General features: G+C 25.3%; 1 protein-coding gene across 12 annotated transcripts in view; it reads left to right on the top strand.

Annotated features, from left to right (window-relative positions):
- LOC100871726 (spondin-1) overlaps positions 1 to 25,522 on the top strand; it is a 34,275-nt gene that overhangs the window by 4,346 nt on the left and 4,407 nt on the right. For 2 of the 12 annotated variants that reach the window (XM_086917065.1, XM_086917015.1), the window contains exons 1-12: positions 2 to 250; positions 1,272 to 1,455; positions 3,843 to 4,044; positions 15,979 to 16,222; positions 16,872 to 17,058; positions 18,801 to 18,965; positions 19,250 to 19,373; positions 19,689 to 19,819; positions 20,642 to 20,858; positions 21,422 to 21,593; positions 21,844 to 22,189; positions 24,270 to 24,480. In XM_086917065.1, coding sequence (XP_086773191.1) covers positions 1,438 to 1,455; positions 3,843 to 4,044; positions 15,979 to 16,222; positions 16,872 to 17,058; positions 18,801 to 18,965; positions 19,250 to 19,373; positions 19,689 to 19,819; positions 20,642 to 20,858; positions 21,422 to 21,593; positions 21,844 to 22,189; positions 24,270 to 24,480 — 2,017 coding nt within the window. In that variant the 5' untranslated portion in view covers positions 2 to 250; positions 1,272 to 1,437. Of the gene's footprint in view, position 1; positions 251 to 1,271; positions 1,456 to 3,842; positions 4,045 to 6,334; positions 6,996 to 15,978; positions 16,223 to 16,871; positions 17,059 to 18,800; positions 18,966 to 19,249; positions 19,374 to 19,688; positions 19,820 to 20,641; positions 20,859 to 21,421; positions 21,594 to 21,843; positions 22,190 to 24,269; positions 24,481 to 25,522 lie in introns of those variants that run through there. The other 10 variants (XM_086917076.1, XM_086917058.1, XM_086917035.1 and 7 more) reach the window with 9 other exon arrangements.

The following is a 25,522-nucleotide window of genomic DNA, read 5'->3' as shown; positions in this document are numbered from 1 at the left end:
GTACGGACACATGTTTTCGCGCACGTGTTGGCAACAGCAGTCTAACCGGCATTCACGTGCTTCGTCGCAGAATATTCATATTCTAATTTAATAGAAGCTGATAAAGTGACATTTCGTATTGCAGATCATATAATAACTACCGAATTTTGCTTTGTTGCATGACGTGACGTTTTACGTAATTAACGAGACGTAACACGAGTGAAATGAAGATTCTCATCGTCACGACAGCTTTTATCGCATGATTAAATGGGTAATCGATTTAGTTAATTGTTATTATGTTTGCTCTGTGAAGGTAATGAATCTTAATTAAGATAATTCATAATTAATCTTGTAAGTTTCTACATCATATTTCGTCTTTATTGTGTAAGAACATATTTTCAAATATGTTAGGTTATCTAAAAATTAATTGCAGTGTTTTGTTTAAAGTTTAAAGTGTTATTACGTTACATAAAATTATTTAATCGTGATTTATATAAGTTTTTTAAGATACGATGTTTTTTTTTATTGATTTTTTTTCTTAAATATTATATCAATTAAACATCGTATATTGTAGCAATGTATATTGTAAAAATTTTCTTTGAAAAATGTTAATTAAAAAATTTCATCATAAAATATATGATTCGAATAATATTTTAAACAATATTATTCTCATAAAATATTATATGAATTTATTTCATTTTCATTGCTAAATGAATAGATTAGATCGATAACAACTGAACATAGAAGATAAAGGACAACATAACCTAAATTATAATAAAATATTTGTTTTAAAATGATATATCACGCAATAAATGTGAAATTAATTTTTTTAATATTGAATTGCAATTTATTTTTGGAAACAAGATATTTATTATAAATTATTTAATAATCAAATAATGAAACATTTGATAGTGGATAGATAATAGATGATAATTTAAATTTGTGATTTTAATTTATTTTATATTATGCAAATTAATGTGAAAATTACTAATTGGATCGAATTCATTGTATTTAATAAAATCAAAAGCAATTTCTCTCATTACATCTTAAATCTAATTGAGAATTCAGTCTCAAATATTTCTAATAATAATAAGGTTATAATTTTATGTAATATATTTTTTATATTTTACAATATTAATAATTTTTATGCACAAATTTAAAAAAGTTTTTAAAATTCTAAATTGAATCATGAAACGATTTTTAATTCATAAGATATTCATAAGATAATATTCCATAAAAATCTTTGCAACCATTTGAAAGCTATCACGCAAAACATTTCTCGTCTCTTCTAGTTCGTGACTCATCGCCTGTTATAAGTCGTTGTTACGACATTGAATCTTTCTCGGTCATGTAAACGGATTTGCTGCAATCGCCACGGCCAAGATCTTCATCAAGGCAAACGTCAATGAATAAGCCTTGGAAATTATGTAACAGAAAATCATGTTATCGACCGGTTGAATGGAACATGTAAGCACAGTAAGTCGTGAAAGTATTCGAATGCTTGCAAAAATTTAAAACATCTTGCATATCTTTTATATAACGATTATGGTATTGAATATAGATATTTTATTGTACATGTAGAACATGTACTATTTTCTATTTTCTTTTATATTCTTCTACGAAACATATAATATTTAAAATACTTTGAAAAAATATTCGATATTTTATTTCTATTATTTCATGTATTTCTTTATTTACTATTATTACTGTTATTATAATTTCTTAATTATAATAGGTTAAGTCTCGCGGTTCAATAACGAGGATTAGATAAAATTAAATCTATTGATATGAGTCATTTCTGATCCAATCATCAAATTTCGTTGCTGATATTTCAAAATTTAATCATAGAAATGTGTTTATTCAATTTGAATATGGATGATTTCTCTTCATTTCAATATCAATAAAAACCAATATTAATTTATATATTGTGTATATTATGTGTATTATTATTTAATCTATTTTATAATGTTTTCAATGATAATTTGATATTGATTCGTTTATGATCTTTCCTTCTTCGTCAGTGAAATAGTACTTGTCAATTCAAGCTTGTGGTTCTCAGTAATTCGTCCATGACTTCCCTGGTGACACACTGCGGTTCCTAGACACCGATTTCGTCCATGAAAGTCCACTAGTTCGTCGACGTTAGTCTATCTCTCGGTTTCTCATGTTAGTTACACATTGGTTCATTCTATTCCGTTACTGTTCCATTGTTCATGTGATCACATTTCCATGCCTCACATGTATGTAATAGTAAATTTATTTTAGTTAGATAATAGTTAGAAAGAATATTTTGTTCTATTTTTTTATTTAATAAAAAAAATAGATGAATTTTTGTACGAATATATAAAACTTTCATACAAATGCTTTGAAATGATCAAATTTATTTCTTGAACAAGCTTTGATTTTTAAATGCAAAAATATGATTGACACGAAATAAAATTGTCAAATTTAATAATATTATTCTAAATAGAATTGATTTTTGTGTGGTTCATTTGTTTGTAAATACATTGATAAATTATAAATAATTATATATGTAAAAATTTTCTTTATTTCACTATTTATTATTCTTAATATGAAATAATGAAATAACTTATTAATATCCTGTACATTTGCAATAGATGTGTCATAAATTTCTGATACAATGTACGAGCATTGTACAGAATCACAATGAAGGATCACCCTTGGGTCTCTTACTTCGTTGACTTGTATCACTTTATCAACCTCTCAGTTATAATCTCTTTGCATAATCTACGGACGCAATATCATGACATAATTTCATTTATACGACACCTTAGATAATATATCTTTTAATTTTCAAATTCAATATAAAAAAATTCATTTTAACAATACAATATTCTATATAATCTATATCAAATGAACATCTATATAAATTATTTATTACAATTATTTTATTTTATTAACATTTTACAGTACACACCTTAACATTTATTCTCAATTATTTATTTATAATGAAAATTTTCAACGTTTATTCATTTTCTTATAATTAAATAGAAGTACAATAAATATAATTCATAAAATTGTATGAAAAGAGATTGCAAGTTATTTGGCTACTATGAAAAGAGATCGGCTACTCAAAAGAGATTGATAAAAATTGATAAATGGACCGTGATTGTACACCATTTTCGTTATTGCACGAATTGTTTCCTCATAGTTTTTTATCCATACGACGAAAGCACAAACAAACGTACGTACAATAAATATAGAATATTTCGTTTTTCCGCTATGTGACCCGAGGGTAGAAGAAAGAAACACGAAGTCTCTTCCATTCACGTGAAATGAAAACTCGCAGAATGCGACCATCTGTCGTGGATGCTCGAGGATAAATTAGGTCAATCGGTTTCCGATTCTAATCCCGCTTGAGACCTATCATTTTTATTTACTGCACCGATTTTAGATAATTTACAAGCGAATATCGCGCGAATTCGATCATTAATCAAAACAATGGCCAGGGAAGAACCGAGATGTCATTTTCACTCCTCTCTCCTCTCTTTATCACGAATTTTTTTTTATTTTTCAGGATGAAGATTTTAGAAAATTGAAATATAAAGACTTAATATCAAAATGGCTTATTATACGAATAATTTATCCATTGTTTTGTGCTTTTTGGGAAATACAATAAACAAAAATATAATTTCAAATAATTTATACAAAATATGATTGTGATTTCGCAAAATGTATATAAAAAATTCAAATGTGTATAAGAATTATCGATCTTTTTTTTAAGGATAAGCAATAAAGTTTTTTATCTCGTATAAATAAGAAAGAAATTTATTTTGAATAATAATAGTTATTCGTCAAAGTGAATTCATTGATAAACTTTTTTCTTTTTTTTTTTTTTACAGGGAATAAGAAGCTTAAGGGACATTCGCAGATTTTTGTTGCTGTTGGCGGCAATAACGAGCACAAATGCGTTAAAATGTTCCAGACTCATAGAAGGCACGACTATGCCTCGTTCCAATGCAGATGGAAAATACCATTTATTCATCACTCTCTTCAACCGAACAGAAATGGTTTTCTCCTATATGCCAAATACCAGATACAGTGGTAAGTCTTTTATAGTATTAAAAATTTATAATTTAGGGAGAGCTTATGAAAGAAGATGGTCTCTTTCCTAAGATAAAAGAATAATATTGATAAATACTGCAAAATTTTCTTTTTCCACGTGATCGATTAATATTACACATATCTAAAATTTGTCAAAATTTAATTATTAAATGCGATATTAATTTTATTACACGTAATTTGACTTGAAACTCGGATAGACACCGAGATAAGAAACTTTGTTTACTCTCTTAAAGAGAACTTGATTCAAATCTAGGGGAAGTTTTAATTCTCTTCGCGATTAATTTGAATAGTTAGATAGATTCATAGTGGATCAATTTATAAATTATTTATTTATTTAACGAGGATAAAAGAGAAATTATTCTACTGTTTTCAATTATTTATTTGAATAGAAAAAAGTCTGTAATTATATTTACAATGTATCAATGTTTTATTTTGTAAAAATTTTTGGTTAATTGTTTCATTAATTTCATTAATTAATTTTGCTTTACAATTTAATATATAATGTAGTTGTAATATAATATAATATTAATTGTCAAGATTTTGTGTAATAGATTTGAAGCATAGTTTCAAAAATAAATGTTGAAAGAAGTAAGAGCGATAATGCATGAAAGAAAAGGGAGAAAATGAGAAATCGAATAAAATTTGCTTATCATTCGAATAATTAATAATCAAAATTTTAGTGCAAAAACAAAAATTTCCAACTTTAAATAACTCTAATACATCATCGTAATTAATTCCACTCTAAAAATAAACATTTTTCTCCCACGACAATAATGCAACACGATTTCGTTGTAAATTTAATACTCGTCGTATAATACTTTACCATAAATCATATCAATCGTCTAGTTGGGCTATTGATATATCTCATACAGAAGTACCGTGAAAAGATCGTCGAAAAGAAAGAAAGAAATTTTTCTCGAGCTAATTCTTTTGACGATAATGATGGCAATTATTGAAAAAGTCGAATATATTATCAATCTTATGCAAACTTCCATCGAATTCAAAACGCACTAAAAATTCAACGTTCGTAAAAAATTATTTTCCAAATGATAAAAACGAGAATGCAATTTTTGGGAAATGTAGACGTTTCGTTTTTTTTAAATTTGATAATAAACTCGCGATCTTTTCACGAAAAATTATAAATAATTTTATTATGCACATTAAATGTGACAAATAATAAATATTTCATAAATTTTTAGTAATACATTATTAGTAACTAGGATAGTTACTAGTAATTTCTAGTAATTCTAGAGTTCTTAATAAAGAACTCTAGAGAATTTTTAATAAATTACTAGAAACGATTATGATTAATTATGAAATGAACAATTAAACCATTAATGATAATAATTTAATAGTTTATATGAAAATATAAATCAACGAATAACTAGACAATAAAGTTTTCTAAATATAATTCTTTATTTTACACAAGCTCTTTAATTATATCACAATTTTAAGATAAACAAATATATAAAACAACATTGACTTAGGGAAAAAGCTTTTAGCTAATTATCACTGTAAAGAATATTAGTTTTATCGGTTTTCCAGCGCCATTTAATCTTTACAAATTACAGTATTCGTTTATCAGTTTCACAGACAATTTACTTCCCTTATAAATTACAATGCTGTTGTTTATCAACGTTCACGGGTTAGTGAACGCTTATTTACTTGCACGTTATTAATCGTCCAAAATGTTTCTTCTCTCGTCTCGACAAAACTACGAAATCAAGTACAAAAAAGTTATTAATCCATTCAAATTTAAAAAAAATTCATCAAAGACAGCCCCTCACTACGACCCTATCTTCCTCGCCGTGCTTCTTCTCTCAATTAAATTTATCGCACCGATTCAGAAACCCGAGGTTCTCCATCACCGACGGGGAACGGGGAACGGAAAAAAATTTCGATCCGACACAATGAAAAATGATATACACCTGGCCCCACCGCGCCCATCCTTCGTTCTCAGCGCGGGAGATTTGACGTCAATTACACTCGATCGATCGCACTCGCGTTCGCGTGCCTCGAGTCCGCGATTAATCGAGTCGAAGGTCCGCGTTTAATCCACTTTGCACTGGCTGTCGAGCGAAACACTCGATGCAATTATCGAAAACTAAGCCGGCCTACGGCTTGGACCCATACGGGGACGACCCATTCCTACTAAACGCGCGTGCAATTCTGTCTGGGTCGTGGAATTAACGCGTTGCGTAACCGGTTGGCCAGGTGCCAACTCCACGCTTCTCCACGTGGATGCAGTTCGCCGAATGCGACGGGTACAACCGGTGTAACACGCGGAAGAATCGCGAATACGATCGAAACAAATCGGATGCATGTTGGCGCCAGGAGATGGCGGGTCGGGGAGAGGAGAAATGGTGCTCTTGTGCATCATCTTTCGTACAGATTTCCGTGTGGACGAACGTGATAAAAAGTTTTGAGTCTCGCATCGTGAATTAATTGCATGTGTTATAATTGGGAGTAAATAATAATAGTGGTGGTTTTGCATGGATTTCTCTGTGGTATATTTTTAAAAAATTTTTTTTACTTAGAATATAGGTGTATTTGTTGTGTGTATATATGAGTGATAAGGTGATAAAGTTTATGAGTTAGAAGAGATAGGAACTGTTTCAGCAACGCAGCTTTGTGCGATTTAGTGGTTATGATAGTGATCAAGAATTAATTAATTGTACTGATCGATGTTGAGAGTATGGATGGGTGATTAGGTGAATATTGTGAATTGGAAGAGACATTAAATTTTTCTGATAGTTATTCCTTTTATAGGGAATAACTTATCGAGTGTTTTCGTTTATGTGCAGACTAATATATTTATATTTTGTGCTTTGTGGTTGGTAAATGAATATATGCATACATATAGATTGAGAATATGTGAAAACAGGTTGTGCATTTTTCTGCGAATTATAGCGAATTTATTGAAAAATAAGGTATGGATCGTCGATTTATAAAGCTGATAATTTAATCAATAATTTTCTATCGTAAAAACTTGCAAACTAATTTCTTAAAATATTTATTTACATTATTTGTGTTACACTTCTTTTTTTGCAAATCAACGATTAATTATTAACCGAATATTTTGTATGATTAATACTTATATAAACAGTTTATTCATTTTTAATCTCATTTCTTCCAAAGATTTCATCTCCTTCTTAATATTTGTAGTAATAGTATTAATTTTATTATGTTTTGTTGATTACAAATGTATCACAGAATATTTCATATAGTAACATCTTTAATAGAATAACAACAATATTTAACAGTAATATTTACAACAATGTAGTAGAATATTACTATAAAATATTTGATTGTATAAATTATTAATAATTTAATATAAAAAGAGATACTTATCAAGTATTTCACTTCTTGTAGAAATTTTCTCTACACATATAGTGCCCTCTTTACTGGTTCCCAGTTTACCAGAATCCTTCTATAAATAGGAATTAGAATCAGAATCGTATAATTAATACGAAATATATATCAGCCGTGAATTGAAATACTTTTCGAGTTTACATTGTTCGCGATTTATGGCTTGCAACTCTGTAACTCTGACAAAGCTCGATTTAGCCCACTGAAATTATCGCACTAACACAATCTGAACCGTACTTACGGCCATCATCTAAACTTTGGATTCTAAGGCTTCTTTAATAATTTCCCAGAAATTATACATCTAACATTGAATCAATTCTCTTATTGTAAACAGTTTCACCAAGACGAAATCTATTCAATATAAAATTATTAATGTTTGTGCTTGAAAACATATTATTCATCTATAATATGTTAATTTTTTTATTTTATTTCATTTCATTTCATTTTGTTTCGTTTTGTTTTATTTTTTTTTCCCCAATATATATATAAATTAATTATACTATTGACAGATTTAAATATTTTACGTATTTATAATTTATTTCTTTTTTATTGAAAATTCTCCTGGAACCGAAAAATATTTTGATAAAAATTCATTTTTTCGTGTAAATGTTTTAAATTGTCATTTGTTGTTTTTTTTATTTTTTTAAGAAATATGTTTTCCTTTTTAATTGAAAATACCGGGAAAATGTTTCGACGAATAAAATTCACTTATCGATTTTAACAATTATAAAGAATCGTTTTCGAATATCAATCTCTCGTTTTTAAAAAATGAAATTTTAAATCCATGAAATGAATCTGTAATTCGATGTTTGTTTGTTTGCTTATTTGTTGTTTTTTTTTTTTTTTATGTAATTTCATTTCAATTTTAATCATTCTTTATCATTCAAAATTTGTGTTATAAAAAAATAATACGAACTACGAAAATAATAATTTAAAAATAATGAATAAAATAAATTTATAAAGATAATTTAAAAAGTTGAACTATATAGAAACAATTAATAACAGAAGATTCTTTAAATACTCGAAAGTTTTATTCATTTAACCGATAGCCATTCGAGGAAAGAATTTACATTTCTTTCTTATTGCTTTGAAACGATTCCCAGTAAGAAAAGACATTATCGTAAAGACAAAAGGAGAATATGATTTATGATAATTTCTCTAATTCAGTTCCTGTATTCCTTTTATGATCGACTATACGTAAAATCCTCTATTCTTTCTATTTTATTTTAAAAATAAATAATATTTATTTGTCCAACAATCTTACTTATTACTATCTTGTAAAAATGTACTTATAAATAAATTGATCGTAGCATATTGAAAATATATTGATTTTAGAAATTAAAATTGATTGAAGATTGTTTTATATTTCAATAAATATTTATTTTGTGATACAACTACTAAATAAAACTTTTTTTTAAAAGGGTTGTAGATAAAAATATTTAGAATTATAAAAGCATACTTCAATAAATACCAATAAATTCCAATAGAATTAACAAAAATTGTTATATATGTGCCAAAAAAAGAAATTTTTAACGAAGGAATTTTTTATTCATCGATAATATATATTAAAAATTAATTTATTCTTCAACAGATCATATTCTAATATTTTTAATTTAGTAGCTTAAAATCTTATTATTATAATTAATAATAAGGGGAAGAAAAAAAGAGTTTGATGTCGTGAAACAAAGTTAAAGTCTCCGATGAAATTTTAAAAAATTCAATTTCAACCCTTTCAACCTCTTTCATATCTACCCTTCAATCAGTCCTAACAAAATTATTTATTCAACAAATTTAGAACAAATTTTCTACGGATCATCAAACAATTCTAACAAAATTATTTTTAATAAATTTAAAATAAATTTTGCTTAAAAATCAAAGAAAATTTAAAGAAAATTCATGTTATGTTAAAATTTATACTACCGGCTTGTCGTACACATTCAAACTAATAAACATCGCATGGAAGAAATACCGATCGAACTATAAATCGCAAAAGAAATTATTTTTTCTTTCTCTCTTTTTTATTTCCTTCTTTACGTTCTATTTTCTTTTCCTTTATCGTTTTCATTTATCTCCTTTTTTCTTTTCTTTTATTCTTTTTTATTCCCTTTTTATTTCTTCTTCTTCGCTTATTTCAGAGTAATAATACTCTGAGAAAATGGCGCGCAACACTTCAGGTGGTGGATCACTTTGCTTATTCGTAAACAATCCATTTCTTCCTTCTCGTAAGTGCATCTCGTAAGTGGGTACGGGAAGACATAAATAATAACGAAAGCCTGTAATTTAACTGCCACGTTTAAATCTAATTACACGGTGTTGAGCAGGAGGGAAAGCTTCGCGTCATTTAATTAAACTTTAAATACGATAAAATGGTAAGGAGCGATGGTTTCGTTAGATTTTACGATTATACCAGAAAGCTTATCCGATGATCTTTCTTCCACCATTTTTCTTCTCAAATCGTTGAATCGTTTCCCCTACATTGATTTGCTGGAAGAACTGGGCGCGATTAATGAGACTTATTGGCAGTCTTAAAGGAAAGTTAAAGGAAAGTTGGAAAGTTGCAGAAATATCGATAATTTTTTTTTTTTTTTTAAGAAAGAACAATATCATTTCTTTGAATATTTTGATCGTCGCACAAGATTCAGGAAAATTTTAAATTTCCAAGGAACGATTTTAGTGAAAAATTTGAAGTAAAAAGAATCTAGGGAATTTTGCCAAACTATTGCTTATCTTCTCTCTATTCGAATACGATATACATGTAACATGTAAAATATGGGATATACAGAGGTTTAAAAATAATTTCAAAAACGTATATTAATTTAAGATCAATTTTTTGCTTTCTAATTATGATACAAAAATTAACAGCTAATTGAAAGTTGATCGAAACGAAAAATGTATTTTTTTCACTAGAATTCACTGGAAATTCGAGTATAAAAGTGTGAGATTCGTTTAAATTTATTCGATCAATAAATGGAAAAAGAAAAATAAATTGTATAGGGCAATGAATACATATATATATAGAAAGATTCGAAGCGGAGAAAATCGAAGGAGAGAGTTGGGAGGGGGAAAAACGAATGAAATGAACTCACATTATCGAGAATTCGATTAAACCTTGTCGCGCAAACAACAAATCTTCGCGATTTACGTTCGAAAGGTTTCTAAAGACGTAAACGGAGAAGCGATAAAATAGCGTGACAACTAAATTCTCGAGACATTAGAGATAGAATGTACTCCTGATTTTAAAACCACTTGAAGACTTTATGATGTTTATACTTTTAATAAATATTGTGTTAAAAGAATAAAAAATAATATTTGTAAAAAAAAAAAAAATATTAAATTATTTGGACGGAATAAAATTAAACGGATTAATTTTTTATCTGTCATTAAGTTGGTAGAGCTCGTATTACAATTTTTTATTTTTTTATTTTTATTATTAACAGACAAAGTAAATATGAAATTTCTGTATGAAAAAGCTTTAGGTTTGTCCTCTCTCAATATTCGCAATATACTCTCAATAATTTAGAATTTCTAATAAATTATAATTCTGCTCTTTCCTTTCAGTTTATCTTCAATAATCAATCTTCTGTTGAGATTGTATAAAGTAATATATCTCTCCATTATACACGGTACAATTTCAAAAGTGAATTTAAAGTTTCATTTATACACATACAAGAGAAGATACATACAAGAGAAAAGGAAAGAAATATTAATTTCATCCTTACCAATTCATTATAAACAGAACTGATTATTTATTTTCTTGTAACAAAATTACTAGATAAATAAAATGATTCGTTTACGAAGAAAAAAAAAGAAAGAAAAATTAAAGAGAAAAAGATAGGCAATCAAGAGTAAGCAGCAGCTTAAAAGTGTTGCTTACACTAATCACATTAACCTGTTATACAACCACCATCTTGAACGAAATTTTTTCCAACGTACAATTGCAAATTCGAGCGAATTTCTTTCCTTTCGTTTATGCGTGCCAGCGTGAGAAACACAATACCATCGACGAAGGTTTCATTTAACTCTGCCCTCCCCTCTCCCCCTTTTTTCACAATTAATTCCTCTAATTCAGGGTTATGGGAATGATCGTGAGAGGTCATGAGTCACTGTTTGCTGACGCAACTATGAATTTCGAGACTGGATTTATTTAATCCCATTGCACAACGACTCTCGGGGAATTTATTTAACCCTTTCGAGGTGCATTTATCTTTTTGGACTTACAGAACTGTGCTATGCTTTCAAACTTTCAAACTTGCACTTTCAAATTACGTGTACAAAATTCTGCATAAATTCATCGATTTGTTACAATTTTTTGAATTTAAAATTTTATGATATGCAAATTGTGAGCACAGATGTATAAGTTTAAAAGGAAGTTTCAGAAAGTTTGATATTTGCAATATTGTGGATAAGAAAATTTAAATATAAAGAATATCTTTAAAAATATTTCTTGACGATACGAAATCGTTAATATGTATGAAACATAGTGTACCTTTTTTCATAGATACTTTTCGTGAAAAGTTCTTAAGTAAAATTAGAAAAAAAAATTATTAATTTTCGAAATTTCAAAAAATTCGTTACCTTTCGTGGATGTATTTATCTAAACATCACTTCGTTCAAACGAAGTGCAAATTTTTTTAAATTTAATCAATTAATAGATTTAAATTTATCGTGTACAAAAATTTTCAAAAAAGTACACACGTCGTTAATCGTAATTTTTATAAAACGATCTCAATCTCTCGATTTCCCTATTTTAAAATATCGTAAAATAATTCTTCGATTATTCATCCTAAGATACATGAAGATCTCTAAAAATTTATATCTATAAATCTGCATAATTAATTAAAATTTAAAAGGGAACGTTCACGATCAAATTGACTAATCATAGAGATAGAGATTGCGCGCGCTTTTTCATAAAAAAAAAAAAATATTTGTGATCAACGTTTAAGTGATGACTGAGTTATTCGAGCTAGACGTAGTTTGCGAAGACCCATAATACCGGAAGCCATAAATGCTCGAAACATACGCGTGTATTACGTTCCTGATGTGTACGCATGAGGTGAGGTAAAATCGAGTGGAAGCAAAAGGAAGGACAGTTCCTCCGTGTGTCTACAATCTGTCAAAGTAAAAATGCAAAATTCATGCAAAACTTGGCGTTGCAAGTTGGCTCGTTGTAAACTCGCTGAGCTTGACAATTTGCATGATAAAAATTTATATTGACAAAAATCTTGATAATCAGTTAACAGAGATTTCATGCATATTTGCATGAACGACATACATGTACTTTAAGTTAAGTTACATTACTTAGTTATTTTGGTAATTATTTGAATTCGATATTAACTTAGGATTTCTTGGCATGAATCTAATAGAAATTTTATCTCTGAATTTCTTAAATTTTTCGAAAAATTTTATAAATTAGAATTTTACTTATGAATTTTACCAATTTTTCAAAATTATTTTATAAACGCATTGAACAAAATACAGATAGATAGGAGAGTAATTTATAGTGGATTTATAATTTATGATGGATCAAAGAAAATCACAATATTGAAATCAATGTAATTATCGATGAAGTGGAGATGTTAATATTTAATCTTGGATAAATGTTTGTAAATGTTATTAAATTAATGTATTTACTGAAACATTAATTCACCAAAATTTAATAGAAATTATAATTCATTATTAAACGTATTCATTATATTTATCTTTTGTTCGTCAATTAAAATAAAAATATCGGTCAGAAATAAATTTTGATGTATTTGATCGATAAATAAGATTTCGGTAATTAAAAAATCGTATTCTTCTTTGTGCAAAAAATTGAATTGAATCGAATAATTTTAAATTTTGATTATTTCCTCTCTACAAAAGGAAAAAAAAAATACAAAAAATAATTACAAAAAGCAATTATCATTGTCCAATTAATCGGAATATCGCTAATAATACATTTGAAAATTAAATCTCCTCCTTCGTAATTATTGGAATATTTCGAATCGTTATTATTATCGAAATTGAAATTTTAATATATTCATACAGAATTACGAGGGTTTGAATTTTTTCTTTTATCATTATTCATTTTCCTTTCGATCAAGTGAAAATAGTTTTTTTAATTATCACGTGTAAAAGATTTGCGTATTTTCAATATTTCATCGGATTCACAGTTCATCGTATACACGTTGTGTTTAATCCAAGTTATAAATAGTGTACCACAAAATTGCGGTCTTCGATATTATTTCTGTTTTGAAACGCAAGAATATCCTTTCGATACATGGAAATTATACGAACATAAATTTCCACGTAATTTTAACATAACATTTTTTTTTCAACGTAAAAAAAAATTATGAAGTTTGCAAATATATTTCGATAACAAAAGTTTTATTCGCATATATTCTTACTTTCTAATTTCAATTTTTGTTGTAACAGTAGAAATACTGTTAAACGATAAAAATGTAATATATTAATAATTGATATAAATTTTATGATAAATATGTAATAATGGAAATCAAGGATAATAAAATAAATATTAAACGAGCTGATGATTGTTTATTTTTAAAGTGCGATTAAATTTTTTTCTATGATATAATAATTTTGCTGAGATTAATAAAATTTTATTTTATTAATGAGAATAAAATTCAACAAGTAGAAGTAAATGTTCGAATAAATCAATGAAGATACAATATATTTAAAATTTTATTTGTCATTTCAGAATGTAATATGAAACAAGCGAAATTCATTGAGTTAAAGTATAATATAATAAAACAATGATGATACAATCCGATGATTATTACCAAATAAATATATAATTAATTTAAATCCATTATAAATATCTTATTAATAAACTTCAATTATTGACCAAATATTAATAACGTAAAATATGAAATATTTATCCTATTTTTTGTATCGCATACGTGATTTTCAATTGGCATTTTATTCAAGGCAAAATTAAATTCGAAAACAAGCAGTCAGGTTTGAATCGATTTTGTCATCACATTAAAAATTTTACATCAAAATATCTCAAAAAGCCTCCTCCTCTACGATTTTCCTATTCGATAAAATTACGAATTTTATTTATTCTCGCAAATATCTCGCTTTATAGCAACGTTTACTTTATCATTACAAATAACTTTTCACCCCCATACTGGAATTCTCGCATTGCAAAATATCGAATCGCGCGTCCATTGTTCACTTTTTTCTCGAGCAATCGTAAATTTCATCTGAAAGGTACGTGCATAAGTTCTTCTCTCGTTGGAAAAATTATTCCATTGCATATATCGCGACAATTGTGAGACGAATATTTCCGAGCTGTAAAAAAAAATTAAGGTAGAAATACATACTTTTTATTGAAACATTAAACTGTCCATTTCGTGTAAATTTCTACAAAACGGGCCGAACAATTTCGAACACGCGGTTTCTCGAATTTTTTTCAAATTTCAACGGTCTGGTTTTTTTTTTTTTTTGAAAATAATTTTTCGTGAATCTTTGTAAAATATTTTCTCAGAATAAATTTGAATTTTATTTCGTTATCGATTGTTGTCGATCAAATTAGGAAAAAAGAAATTTTCGTGAGGCATATTAGGTATATTGAAATTAATATATGCACATAATCCATAATCTCGAAACGAAATTATTTCCTGTTATTATTCGCTACTTATTAAATATGAAATATAATCCGGAAAGTATCTCGATATCGTTTTGTCGAAGATAATTAAGTTTCACGATTATAATCTACTGGAAGAGCGATATTCCGCCAAGAATTCAGTGCCAAAATAACGCAACGTTCGTTAGATGCGAATTTATCTGCATTCATCGTTGCGGAAGATTGGTCATTAAGAAGTTCCGATCTTAATTAATCTCCTCGATTATCGCTCTTGGAATATTTTGGAAGAAGCGGATTGCCATAAATCTCGAAATAATGAAAGATAATCTTGGCGAAAACGGTATTAACATTCGCAATATTAAATTTTTTCTTGTTTGAACTATCGTAAAACTTGTAATACCACGTGTAAAAGATATATATGTATATAAATATGTGTATTTGTCTTAAAATGATTATTAAAAATTTAAAAAAGAAATCTAATAAAAAAATTATAAATCAATTGGAGAATTCTTGTTGAGATTATAAATTAATCGTTAAACAGTCTAATTAGGAACTATTTTAGGTATTAATAATTCCATGATTATACATCTCTGCTTACTGAGGAGGGATCAAATGCAATTCGCAATAAACTATTTAATCCTCAATTGCTCAAAACATAATGCATTTCACGTTAAACAGAAGAGAAGCTTAAGCTCGCATCAACTATAAATTAGATAAATTAGAAATTTATAGAAATCCATAATTTGTTGAAATTCAATAAATGAATCAAATAAAATAAACATATAAACAAATAAATAAATAAATAATAAAACGTAAATATAATGTACACGTCGAATTTTAATGTAATAAAATAGTGTTTGAAAATTATCGTTAATAATTTCGTAATTGAAACATAATTATTAATTAAAATTATGTCAAACGAAAATCTTATAATCTTTATCTATAATCTGTTTCAGTGACTGTGCAAGCAGACAGAATGGGCATTATACCGCGAAAATTCACGAGGTTCTTGATTTCTTCTGAGCCCGAAAACGAACAAGACACGACAGAAAGTGGCATCTTTGATCTCCAGGATGATTTGTTAACGAAATATTCAGAAAATTGTCCGAATACCGTGGTAGAAATGTCGATGGTTTCCAAAGAAGAAATTTCCGTGGCCTGGACCAGTCCTTCCGAAGGTAGCGGTTGCATATTTATCAGGTGAAGGGATATTTTAATAACAAGCATGAAAATGGAACATATTCTTGCATGAGAGATGTAACAATCAAATAAAATTTAGTTAGAAAATATTGCAGTAATCTATCCATTGCATGCAGTTTTAAAAATCAATACAAAAATAGATCAATGCCTTTATTCCTTATTCAATAATATCCATTTAAATGCAAAACTTCCCTCTTATCTATTATAAAGAAAGATGAAGGTTACAGATTTTTTAATTATTAGAAATGATTGGAAAATAATTCATCTTTTCAATTTCCAGAATAAAACAATATCTTCATTTTCAATAACTTCAATCAACAAATTATTCTTTTTATCTACTATAAAAAAGAATGAAGATCAAGTTATTTGATTATCATAAGATTTAGTCTCAAAAGTGATTAAAAAAATGTTGCAATTTAATAACATAATACCTAACACAAAGCTTTCTTTTGTCTATTATCAAAGAAGAAGTTAAGATCATAAGTTTTTTGATTTATTATAATAACTAATCAAAAAATAATTGAAAAATATCAATTCAATAACATCTACTTAAAAGCTTATTTCATTTCAACCAAGTTGTAAATCCATCTCGAATTAATACAATCTTGGGGACGTAAGTACACATATTCTTCCGCTTATTCTTCTCCAGAGCGACGATAATGGAAACGCCTGATACATGGTATATGGACGATCCGAATTTAGTCCTAAAGATATGTCAAGATTCGAAAGCTGAGGCGGACAACCAAGGACCAGTTCTGAATGACTGCTGTGCCTGCGAAGAGGCGAAGTACGAAGTTACTTTCGAGGGACTTTGGTCTAGAAATACCCATCCCAAGGCACGTGAGAAAAAGAGAGAAAGAGCAGGACAAATAAAATCGACAAACAGAAATGCATAGAATCGATATCGATCCATCGCGTTTAAACGTCGACGTGATACGTTAAAGCTTTCGAATAGTCGTTGAAACCAAAGATATCGTTATTCTTTTTTCAATATATTTTCTCTTTCCTCGTTTTTTTTTATTCTTTTCCACTATAAATTTAGAGAAGTAACTTGTATTCCTTAGTTAGAATGAAGTCTGGATAATATTTTATTTTTTTTCTTATATTAATGGATTAATAATAGAAATGATTCTTGTCCAATTTTAATCATGAACTGTACAAATTATTGATGATCAAGAGATATAAATAATTCTATAATATTTATTAAAGTAAATTATATAAATATATATAAGTATATATTTATTAAAGTTGTATATAAATATAGATTTAATTTTTTTAATTTTATTTACATATATTATTATATATTATATATATACAATAATCATATGTATTGATGTATAATGTATAATTAATATTTTTAAAAATTTTAAGTCTATTAAATAAAATTTTTATGATATTTTTTTATTCTTTTAAAAAAAAAAGAAAACTTGATAAAAATTTCTATTTTGAATTCTTCAATTAAAGATACTACTAATATTTTATTATTTTATTATATTATTAAAATAGAAATTGACAAGAATCGTTTTTGTTGTGAATCTTTCAATTTTTTTCTCTTTATAAATTTATTTTCAATTGAGAACTATAGAAAGAAAATTTAATAAAATATTTTTTTAAAGATAAAGATTTTACATCTTTTATTTCATTTAATAGCTAAAAGATATCTCTTTATACATTGAAATTAAAAAAAGATGAAGATCTAACAAGTTTCAAAATATAATCATAAATATACAGAAAAATATCTTTATAAGTTTAGTTTTCTCATTTATAAAAATTAAAAAATATGATTTATTCACTTTCTCTCTAGAGATCTTTAATTTTAAACAAAACTCTGATAAAATGAAAAGGATATTATTGTGTATTATCTCGAATATCGAAACATATAAGAATTGGAAAGGAATTATTTCAATTCCAATTCTTAACAAAGAAAGAGGATGCTATTTTATTGATGTAAGAATTGAGTTACCTTATAATGTGGAAATGGGTCAGAAAAATGTTCCATAAAACTTTCTTTCAAGATGGAACAATGTAAAACTTGTATTGTATAACAATGTTATGTTATAGAGAAATGTTATCATTGGACTTGCATCTGTGGTGCATTTATTTCAATGATTTTCGATATTCGATCAAAATAATATAAGAGATATTTAAATAGATTCATCTATTTAACTCAAGATTATTGAAAAATTAAAACTAAATATATACTTCAAAGTTTTACATGTATTATATATATATATATATATATTATAGGAATTTACTATTCATTGAAATATATGATTGTTCTTTTTAATAACCTACTAAAAGTTTAAGATAAAATTTATAAGATTAAATATAATTTTTTTTTATAAAATTTTGTTTATTTAAAAGTCTTTTATATTTTTGAATTATATTTATGATATTTATGATATTAAATTATATTAAAATAATTCATATATTAAAATAATTCATATATTATAATTGCCAAGAAATAATAATTAATTATGATAATTAATAATGATTAATAAAAATATTTCTACATTATTGATAAATATTTATATGAATAACCAAATATTGCTTTAAATAGATTTTTTTGTTTTTATAGGATTTTCCTAGCAAAGGATGGATCATTCGATTTTCAGATGTCATTGGAGCATCACATACAGTAGATTATAGATTTTGGAAATATAATGGCATGGCTAGTACTGGTTTGCAACAAGTGGCCGAATTTGGATTAACCAGAAAATTAGAATCTGAATTAAAGGATCAAGTACATTTTTTTATTAAAACATTTAATAGTGTTTTCTTTTTTATTTTTTTTTTTATACACAAATTAAAGATTATAAATTTTTATTGATTTAATTAAATTAATTTTTTTATTTAAGAATAATATAGAAAAATATATAATAGTAAAAAATACTAATTATAATTATTTTATAATGAGAATAAATTCTTTATTTTAAATTATAAAAATTAAAAAAATTAAAAAAAATTTTATTATATTAAATTCATTACGTTTATAAATATTAATAAAAATATTTTATTTTCCTATAGAGTGATCATATTAGGACTATAATTAAAGCCAGAGGAATAAGTTATCCCAATGTTACTGGTAAAACTTTTGCAGTCTTCCGGGTTGACCGGAAACATCACCTTATGTCTTTGGTATCCATGATTGGTAAGATTTCATGAAGTAATATATTTTTTTAATTTATATTTATTTATAACTTCTTTATAGTATAATTATTAAAACTTATTAAATCATTAAATTTTAGAACAAAATAAATAATGACAAATTATTTAATTATTTAACTATTTTTGAAAAATTCGAAGAAAGAAATATAATTTTTAAATTAGTAGTAGCATCTTGAAAATATTTCAAAGTGGAATTTTAAAAAATTTCCTACATTTCACTTAGTTAAGTTCTAATATATTATAATGAAATAATGAAGTTTTTCTTTAAAATATAAAACATAAAAACCTGATTTTATAGATCCTTCACCGGATTGGATAGTCGGAGTTTCAGGTTTGGAGTTGTGTCTATCTAATTGTTCGTGGATTGAACATAAAGAACTTAATTTATATCCATATGATGCGGGCACTGATAATGGGATCACATACTTGGTAAATAATATTTTCTTCATAAATACAAATACTTTACAAAATATTTAATACATCTCTAAATATTTTCACAATATAATTTCTATTCTAAATATAAACTTCTCATTTTGTGAAAATTTTGTCTAAAATTTTCTCATTTTATTTCATCCGCTTCATTATCAATAAATATCAAAAATAAAGATTAAATTTTTAAAAGAAACAAATGACAAAAAATAATGAAAAAATACAAAAAAAAGGAGATAAATTGAATATGCTCACAAATTATAGAAGAGATTTTTCTGAAAAAATATTCATATCGTTTTAATGTATGAAATTTGAAAGAAGATTCTTTTGAGATTGAGATTAAAATGATGAATGTCAACTCACAATCGAAGAGAATTTCATAATAAATTCGATTGGAGGCTTCGAGCTTAACAATAGAGCTGCTGCTTGAAGTAAACCTGTCTACGATAATCTTCCGGTTGATCAGAAATTTTCCTTGTCATTGCGCATTTTCCCTGGTTTTTCAATTTCCTCAAATCCAACGTTTCTTCTCTATTTGTATTTTCATGATAAAGATTCATGAATAAAAAATATAACCGTAATCTAAATAATATATATTGTAGAATGATTATGAAAACAAAAGCAATTTATTAAATTATTGAAAAGAATATATCTTTTAATTAACAATAAATAGAAAGAAAATTAATAACTTGAATAGGAATTTTATTTATACAATATCAATAAAAAGTTTAGAATTATATTTCTTTCTGTATCTTTTTATAAATAAAATAAATAATAAGATAAAATAGAATAAAATAAATAAATATTGTTTTGCGTTTCTAGTCACCAGATTCACCAACAGAGCCACAAGAACCCATTCACCGAATAACTTCAAGTTATCCGAACGATTCGAGATCTCCGTTTTATGACCCTTCTGGTTTAGATATGAAGCCTCTTGCCAGACTTTATTTGAATCGACAGAGACTTTATGAGAAAACCTGTGTGAATATTTCAGGAGATACGATGAACACAGGTACAACTGACAAAAAACGCAGAAACAGCAAGTATTTTTTTTTTTTATTTATTTATTTTATTTTCTAATTACTAACCATAGAGATATACATGGATCATATTAACAAATTTAACAAATTTCTTATGACAAGATTATGTTTTCATATCATATCTTTAAAATAATCTTTAATGTAAAATTTAAAATAATTTTTAAATATTTTTTATTTTTATTTACTTTTATTTATATTTATATTTTTTTGTAAATTTTTTCTAAAATTTTTATTTAAAAAAAAGTACTATAGATGATATATATTTATATATCATATGATATATAGTTATATTTATATTATATTAGTTATTATTTATAAAAAAAAAATTCTTAACATAACGCGATAATCAATCATGATTATTTTCATTATATCATATTATATTTTCATTATATAGTAATAATAATAATAATTAAAATTTTGCTAAATTAACATTTAATTATTATTTCTAAATATCACGAAATTTATAAGAGGACTTCATTACGCTATTGTCATAAGATTTGTATCAAAAGCGTTTATGCAAACACATTTCCAGAAGTGATAAGCAATATAATTTTTAATATAGCAGAAGCATGTAAAGTGACATCATGGCACCCTTGGGAGGCTTGTTCCGTGACATGCGGTCGTGGCACCCGTCTTAGACAAAGATTTTACGAGGATAAAGTTGCTGCGACACAGAACAAGTGCAATGTCAGTTTAACTGGAAGAGCGAAGTGTCAGGGAGAGAGTCTTCACTGGTAATTGCTATGATACAAATTAATTTTAACTGCATTATGTCGTATCAACGACACTTTCAACTCATTAAAATCCCGGAAGTTTATATTTATCAAAAATTTTTGAAAAAAACAATACCGATTCTATGAATTTCATACGAAGATTATCAATCTTACGATTTCACGAAAAACTTTTCAAATTTTTCACTTTTCATATTCACGTGGAAAGAAAGAGTTAAAAGTAATAAATTATTAAATTAATTATTCGTTATAGCAACAATAGAGGGCAAGATGCAAGTATTCTGGAGACAGAGAAATGCACGTTACAACAATGGAGTAGTTGGAGTTCCTGCAGTGCGACCTGCGGAAACAGTCATAAGACAAGATCACGAAATTTCAAGTACAAGAAACATCTTAAAGAGTGCAAATCAATTCCTGACGGACCGGTACTTCAACAAACAATTGCTTGCGAATACATTCTATGTCCCGATGTGGATAAGGACGAGGTAAGAGAGTTGGCTAGTCAAGAAGAAGAAAATGAGAATAATGATGACAGTGATGATGAAGAAGATTACGAGGGAGAAGCGCCGGTAATGGAGGTAACTGAGAAATGGCAGCAGGTATAAAACCTAGTTTATAACTTACTAATCGATAACTAATCAAAAGAAATGTCGCAAAACACACATAATTTTTGACTATAATTTCATTTAATAAAAAACAGAACGAGAAAATTATCTAAAACATGGAAAAAATATTATTTGATAATTGAAGCTGCTTGTATGCAAATTAATGATTACTTGATAATAGTAAAATATAATTTTAAAGTATATTGAATGATTCTAAATGAATATACATATAGCTCTGTTTAAAATGAAAGTAGATAATAAGAAAATTTATGCTTTTAATTAATAATTTTTATTATTCTATTATGTGATTTTCTATACAAATGCACATTTGTAAAATGGAAGAAAGTAATTATGAAGATTAGTATGATATGAACAAATATATAAAATTTATAATTTTTAATTAAAATTTAATAAAATAGAATTTAAAATTTAATAAATTTAATAAATAGAGTTTTTAAAAAAAACTAATATCTATTAGAGCTATATAAAAAATATCAATAAATAAATAAAATTTGCTATTATTTGCATATAAGTATCCTTAAATTTTCACTGAAATTTCAAAATGTTATAATTAGATTTGTTTATTAGAAATAATAATTATTAAATAACAAAAATTTTTTTCTTTTGTACTTTTAATTATTTACTTAATTTTATTTTTAAAAAAATAATTTTCAAATAATTGAATTGTAAAAATTTATAAAATTTATAAAGTGAATTGCAATTATTCTATATATTTCCCATAATAAAGAATAAATTAACTCGTTCTAAATTATCAAATTATCAAAAAATACTTAACACATAGAGAATAAAATAATATATCTTTTATAAATTAATTTTATTTTTTATATAAAATAAAGAATTAATAATGAAATTAAAAATTTTAATTAAATATGATTGATGAAAAAGAAGACAATTGTTTTATTCTCTTTTTTCTTTTGTCGAATAACAAAATAGTCAATTCATTGTTATTCATAAAGATTATTAATTATTAAACTTGATAATCATAACAATAACAATATCATAATATTATATCGAATCATTAATAATCTCGAATTGTTCAGAATAATCGTTTCACGTAATCGAAACCTGCACCATTTCTCGCAAATCTATCCATAATACTGGCATCTTCACGTAAGTCGAAAATTAATTTCAAATGTTAAAATCAATTATCAATTGATTCTACTGCGTATATTTTATATGTAATTTTAATTAGAATTAATAGTAATTTAATTATCAATTTATTCTTCATAATTTAAGATATTTCATTAGTTTAAAACCAAATAATTAATATTTAAATGAATTAAAATAAATTCAATCAAAAATATTATTTTTCAAGTATTTTTTATAAAAAATATTACTTATTATTATTATTTATAAAAAATATTTATTATTATTTTTATTTCAACGTTTGTCGATTTTTATTATTTATTTAATAAATTCATATATGTACCTATATTTATTAATTAATATATATATATTTATTAATATTTTCCATTTTTTCTTGTTTTAAAATATAAAAAATTCTTTTTATTGGTTATTGATTATTATTTTCATTTTTCTTCTTTATTTACAATATTGATAATACAGCAGAAATAATTCATTTTATTTCTTATTTCACATTTCATTTAATAACACATTTTTTATCATCAAATATTTTACAATCACTATAATGCTATCAAATTTTTAATAAATGCAATCGTTCCTATTCTGTTCATACAATATATTCTTGCGGCATGTTATAATATTTTTTCTTTGTCATAACATATAATTTTAGAAAATAATTTATTTAAAAAATTAATGCTAATTAATTAAAATTTTAATCATTATATATTTAATTTTTTATACTTTATATAATTATGTTACATTAATTAAAAATAATTGTCATCCAAAATAAGTAATAATACTAAAATAAGTTAATAATACTAAAACTGATTTAAAATTATTTATTAAATAAATCAGATTACATAAAATTAGACAAGAGAAAAATAGTGTAAAGAACTAATTAAAAATTACTAATCTTAATATTTTTCAAACAGAAATTTAATTTGTTAATTTTATTTATTTTTTTAATCAGAATTGCCCTGAAGAACGTTATACCCAATGGTCCTTATGGTCTCCCTGTAGCTCTACCTGCGGCCCTGGGATACAATTAAGATTCAGACTCGTGAAAGAGGGAAATATAGGGAGCTATGACGAGAATTTAAATCGTGAAGAGTGCAAACGACAACAGGCTACATGTGTAGCCAACATTCCAACATGTAATATTACAAAAGAAGAAGCAGAAAGTAAGAAAGTTGAAAATATTTATTGAACAATTTTTAATTCAAACAAAATTAATTTTTAAATATGAAAAAATATATCTATATAACATTTCTTGATAGTCTAAAAATTTTTACATAATTCTTTCAATCTAAAATTGTAAATGATATTCTTATTTTATTATTATAATATTAAAAAATCAAATTACAAAATAATTGAAAAAAGATTAATAAGACAAAATCTAGATTACTAAAATTTTAAATGAAATAAAATTTATTTCTTATTTATTTTTCTTTTTTATATTTATGATAAATAATATTAATTTTATAAATTAATGTTAAGAAATTTTATAAATACATTAAAAATCCTGAAAAATTCTACCATTTTATCATATAAGATTTTATTATTTTTTTTTCTTTAGTTTTCAAATTACTTCAATTACTTCAATTACTATTTATAAGATTTTTAAAATAATTTTCTAGTAATATATTTTAAAAATAAATAATATAATCATTAATAACTTAACGTTTTTCTCATTTTTTTAAAAAGAAAGAATAATAATAAAATCTTTCAATCTCTTCTAAATTATATTAATATATTAAATTATTATTTTCATCCTTCTTATCAAGATTTTGATTGTTCTTTTAAAATTACTTCCCTCGTATAACTTATAACTTATAATTTTAAAATATAAATTCGTTAATACTTGAATTAATTGCAATTAAATAGTATAGCATGTAACATTTGAATTGCGACTTTAAAAAATGATTAATAGTATCTTGTAATTGGTTTATCTTATAAATATCGATCGCTTTTTTAGCATTTTTTTTCATAAAAATAAAAATTCTGATTAAATTTTTTATTATGTGAATTATTTTAAATCACTATTTTAAATACCGTGAATCATAAGAATAAAAAAATAAATTATATATGTATTATGGATATTAGAAAATATTAAAATATTATCTTTAGAAAACTAAAAAAAGGAAATTACAAAAATAATTAATGAAACAATGAGATTTTTTTCAATATTATAAAAAACAAAAGAAAGAAAAGTCTACAAATTGT

Source organism: Apis florea, unplaced genomic scaffold, assembly GCF_048593485.1.
Source record: "Apis florea isolate Af1SG1 unplaced genomic scaffold, ASM4859348v1 contig_2201_pilon, whole genome shotgun sequence".
NCBI classification, from domain to species: Eukaryota; Metazoa; Arthropoda; class Insecta; order Hymenoptera; family Apidae; genus Apis; species Apis florea.
This window is presented reverse-complemented; position numbering and strand designations above follow the sequence as displayed.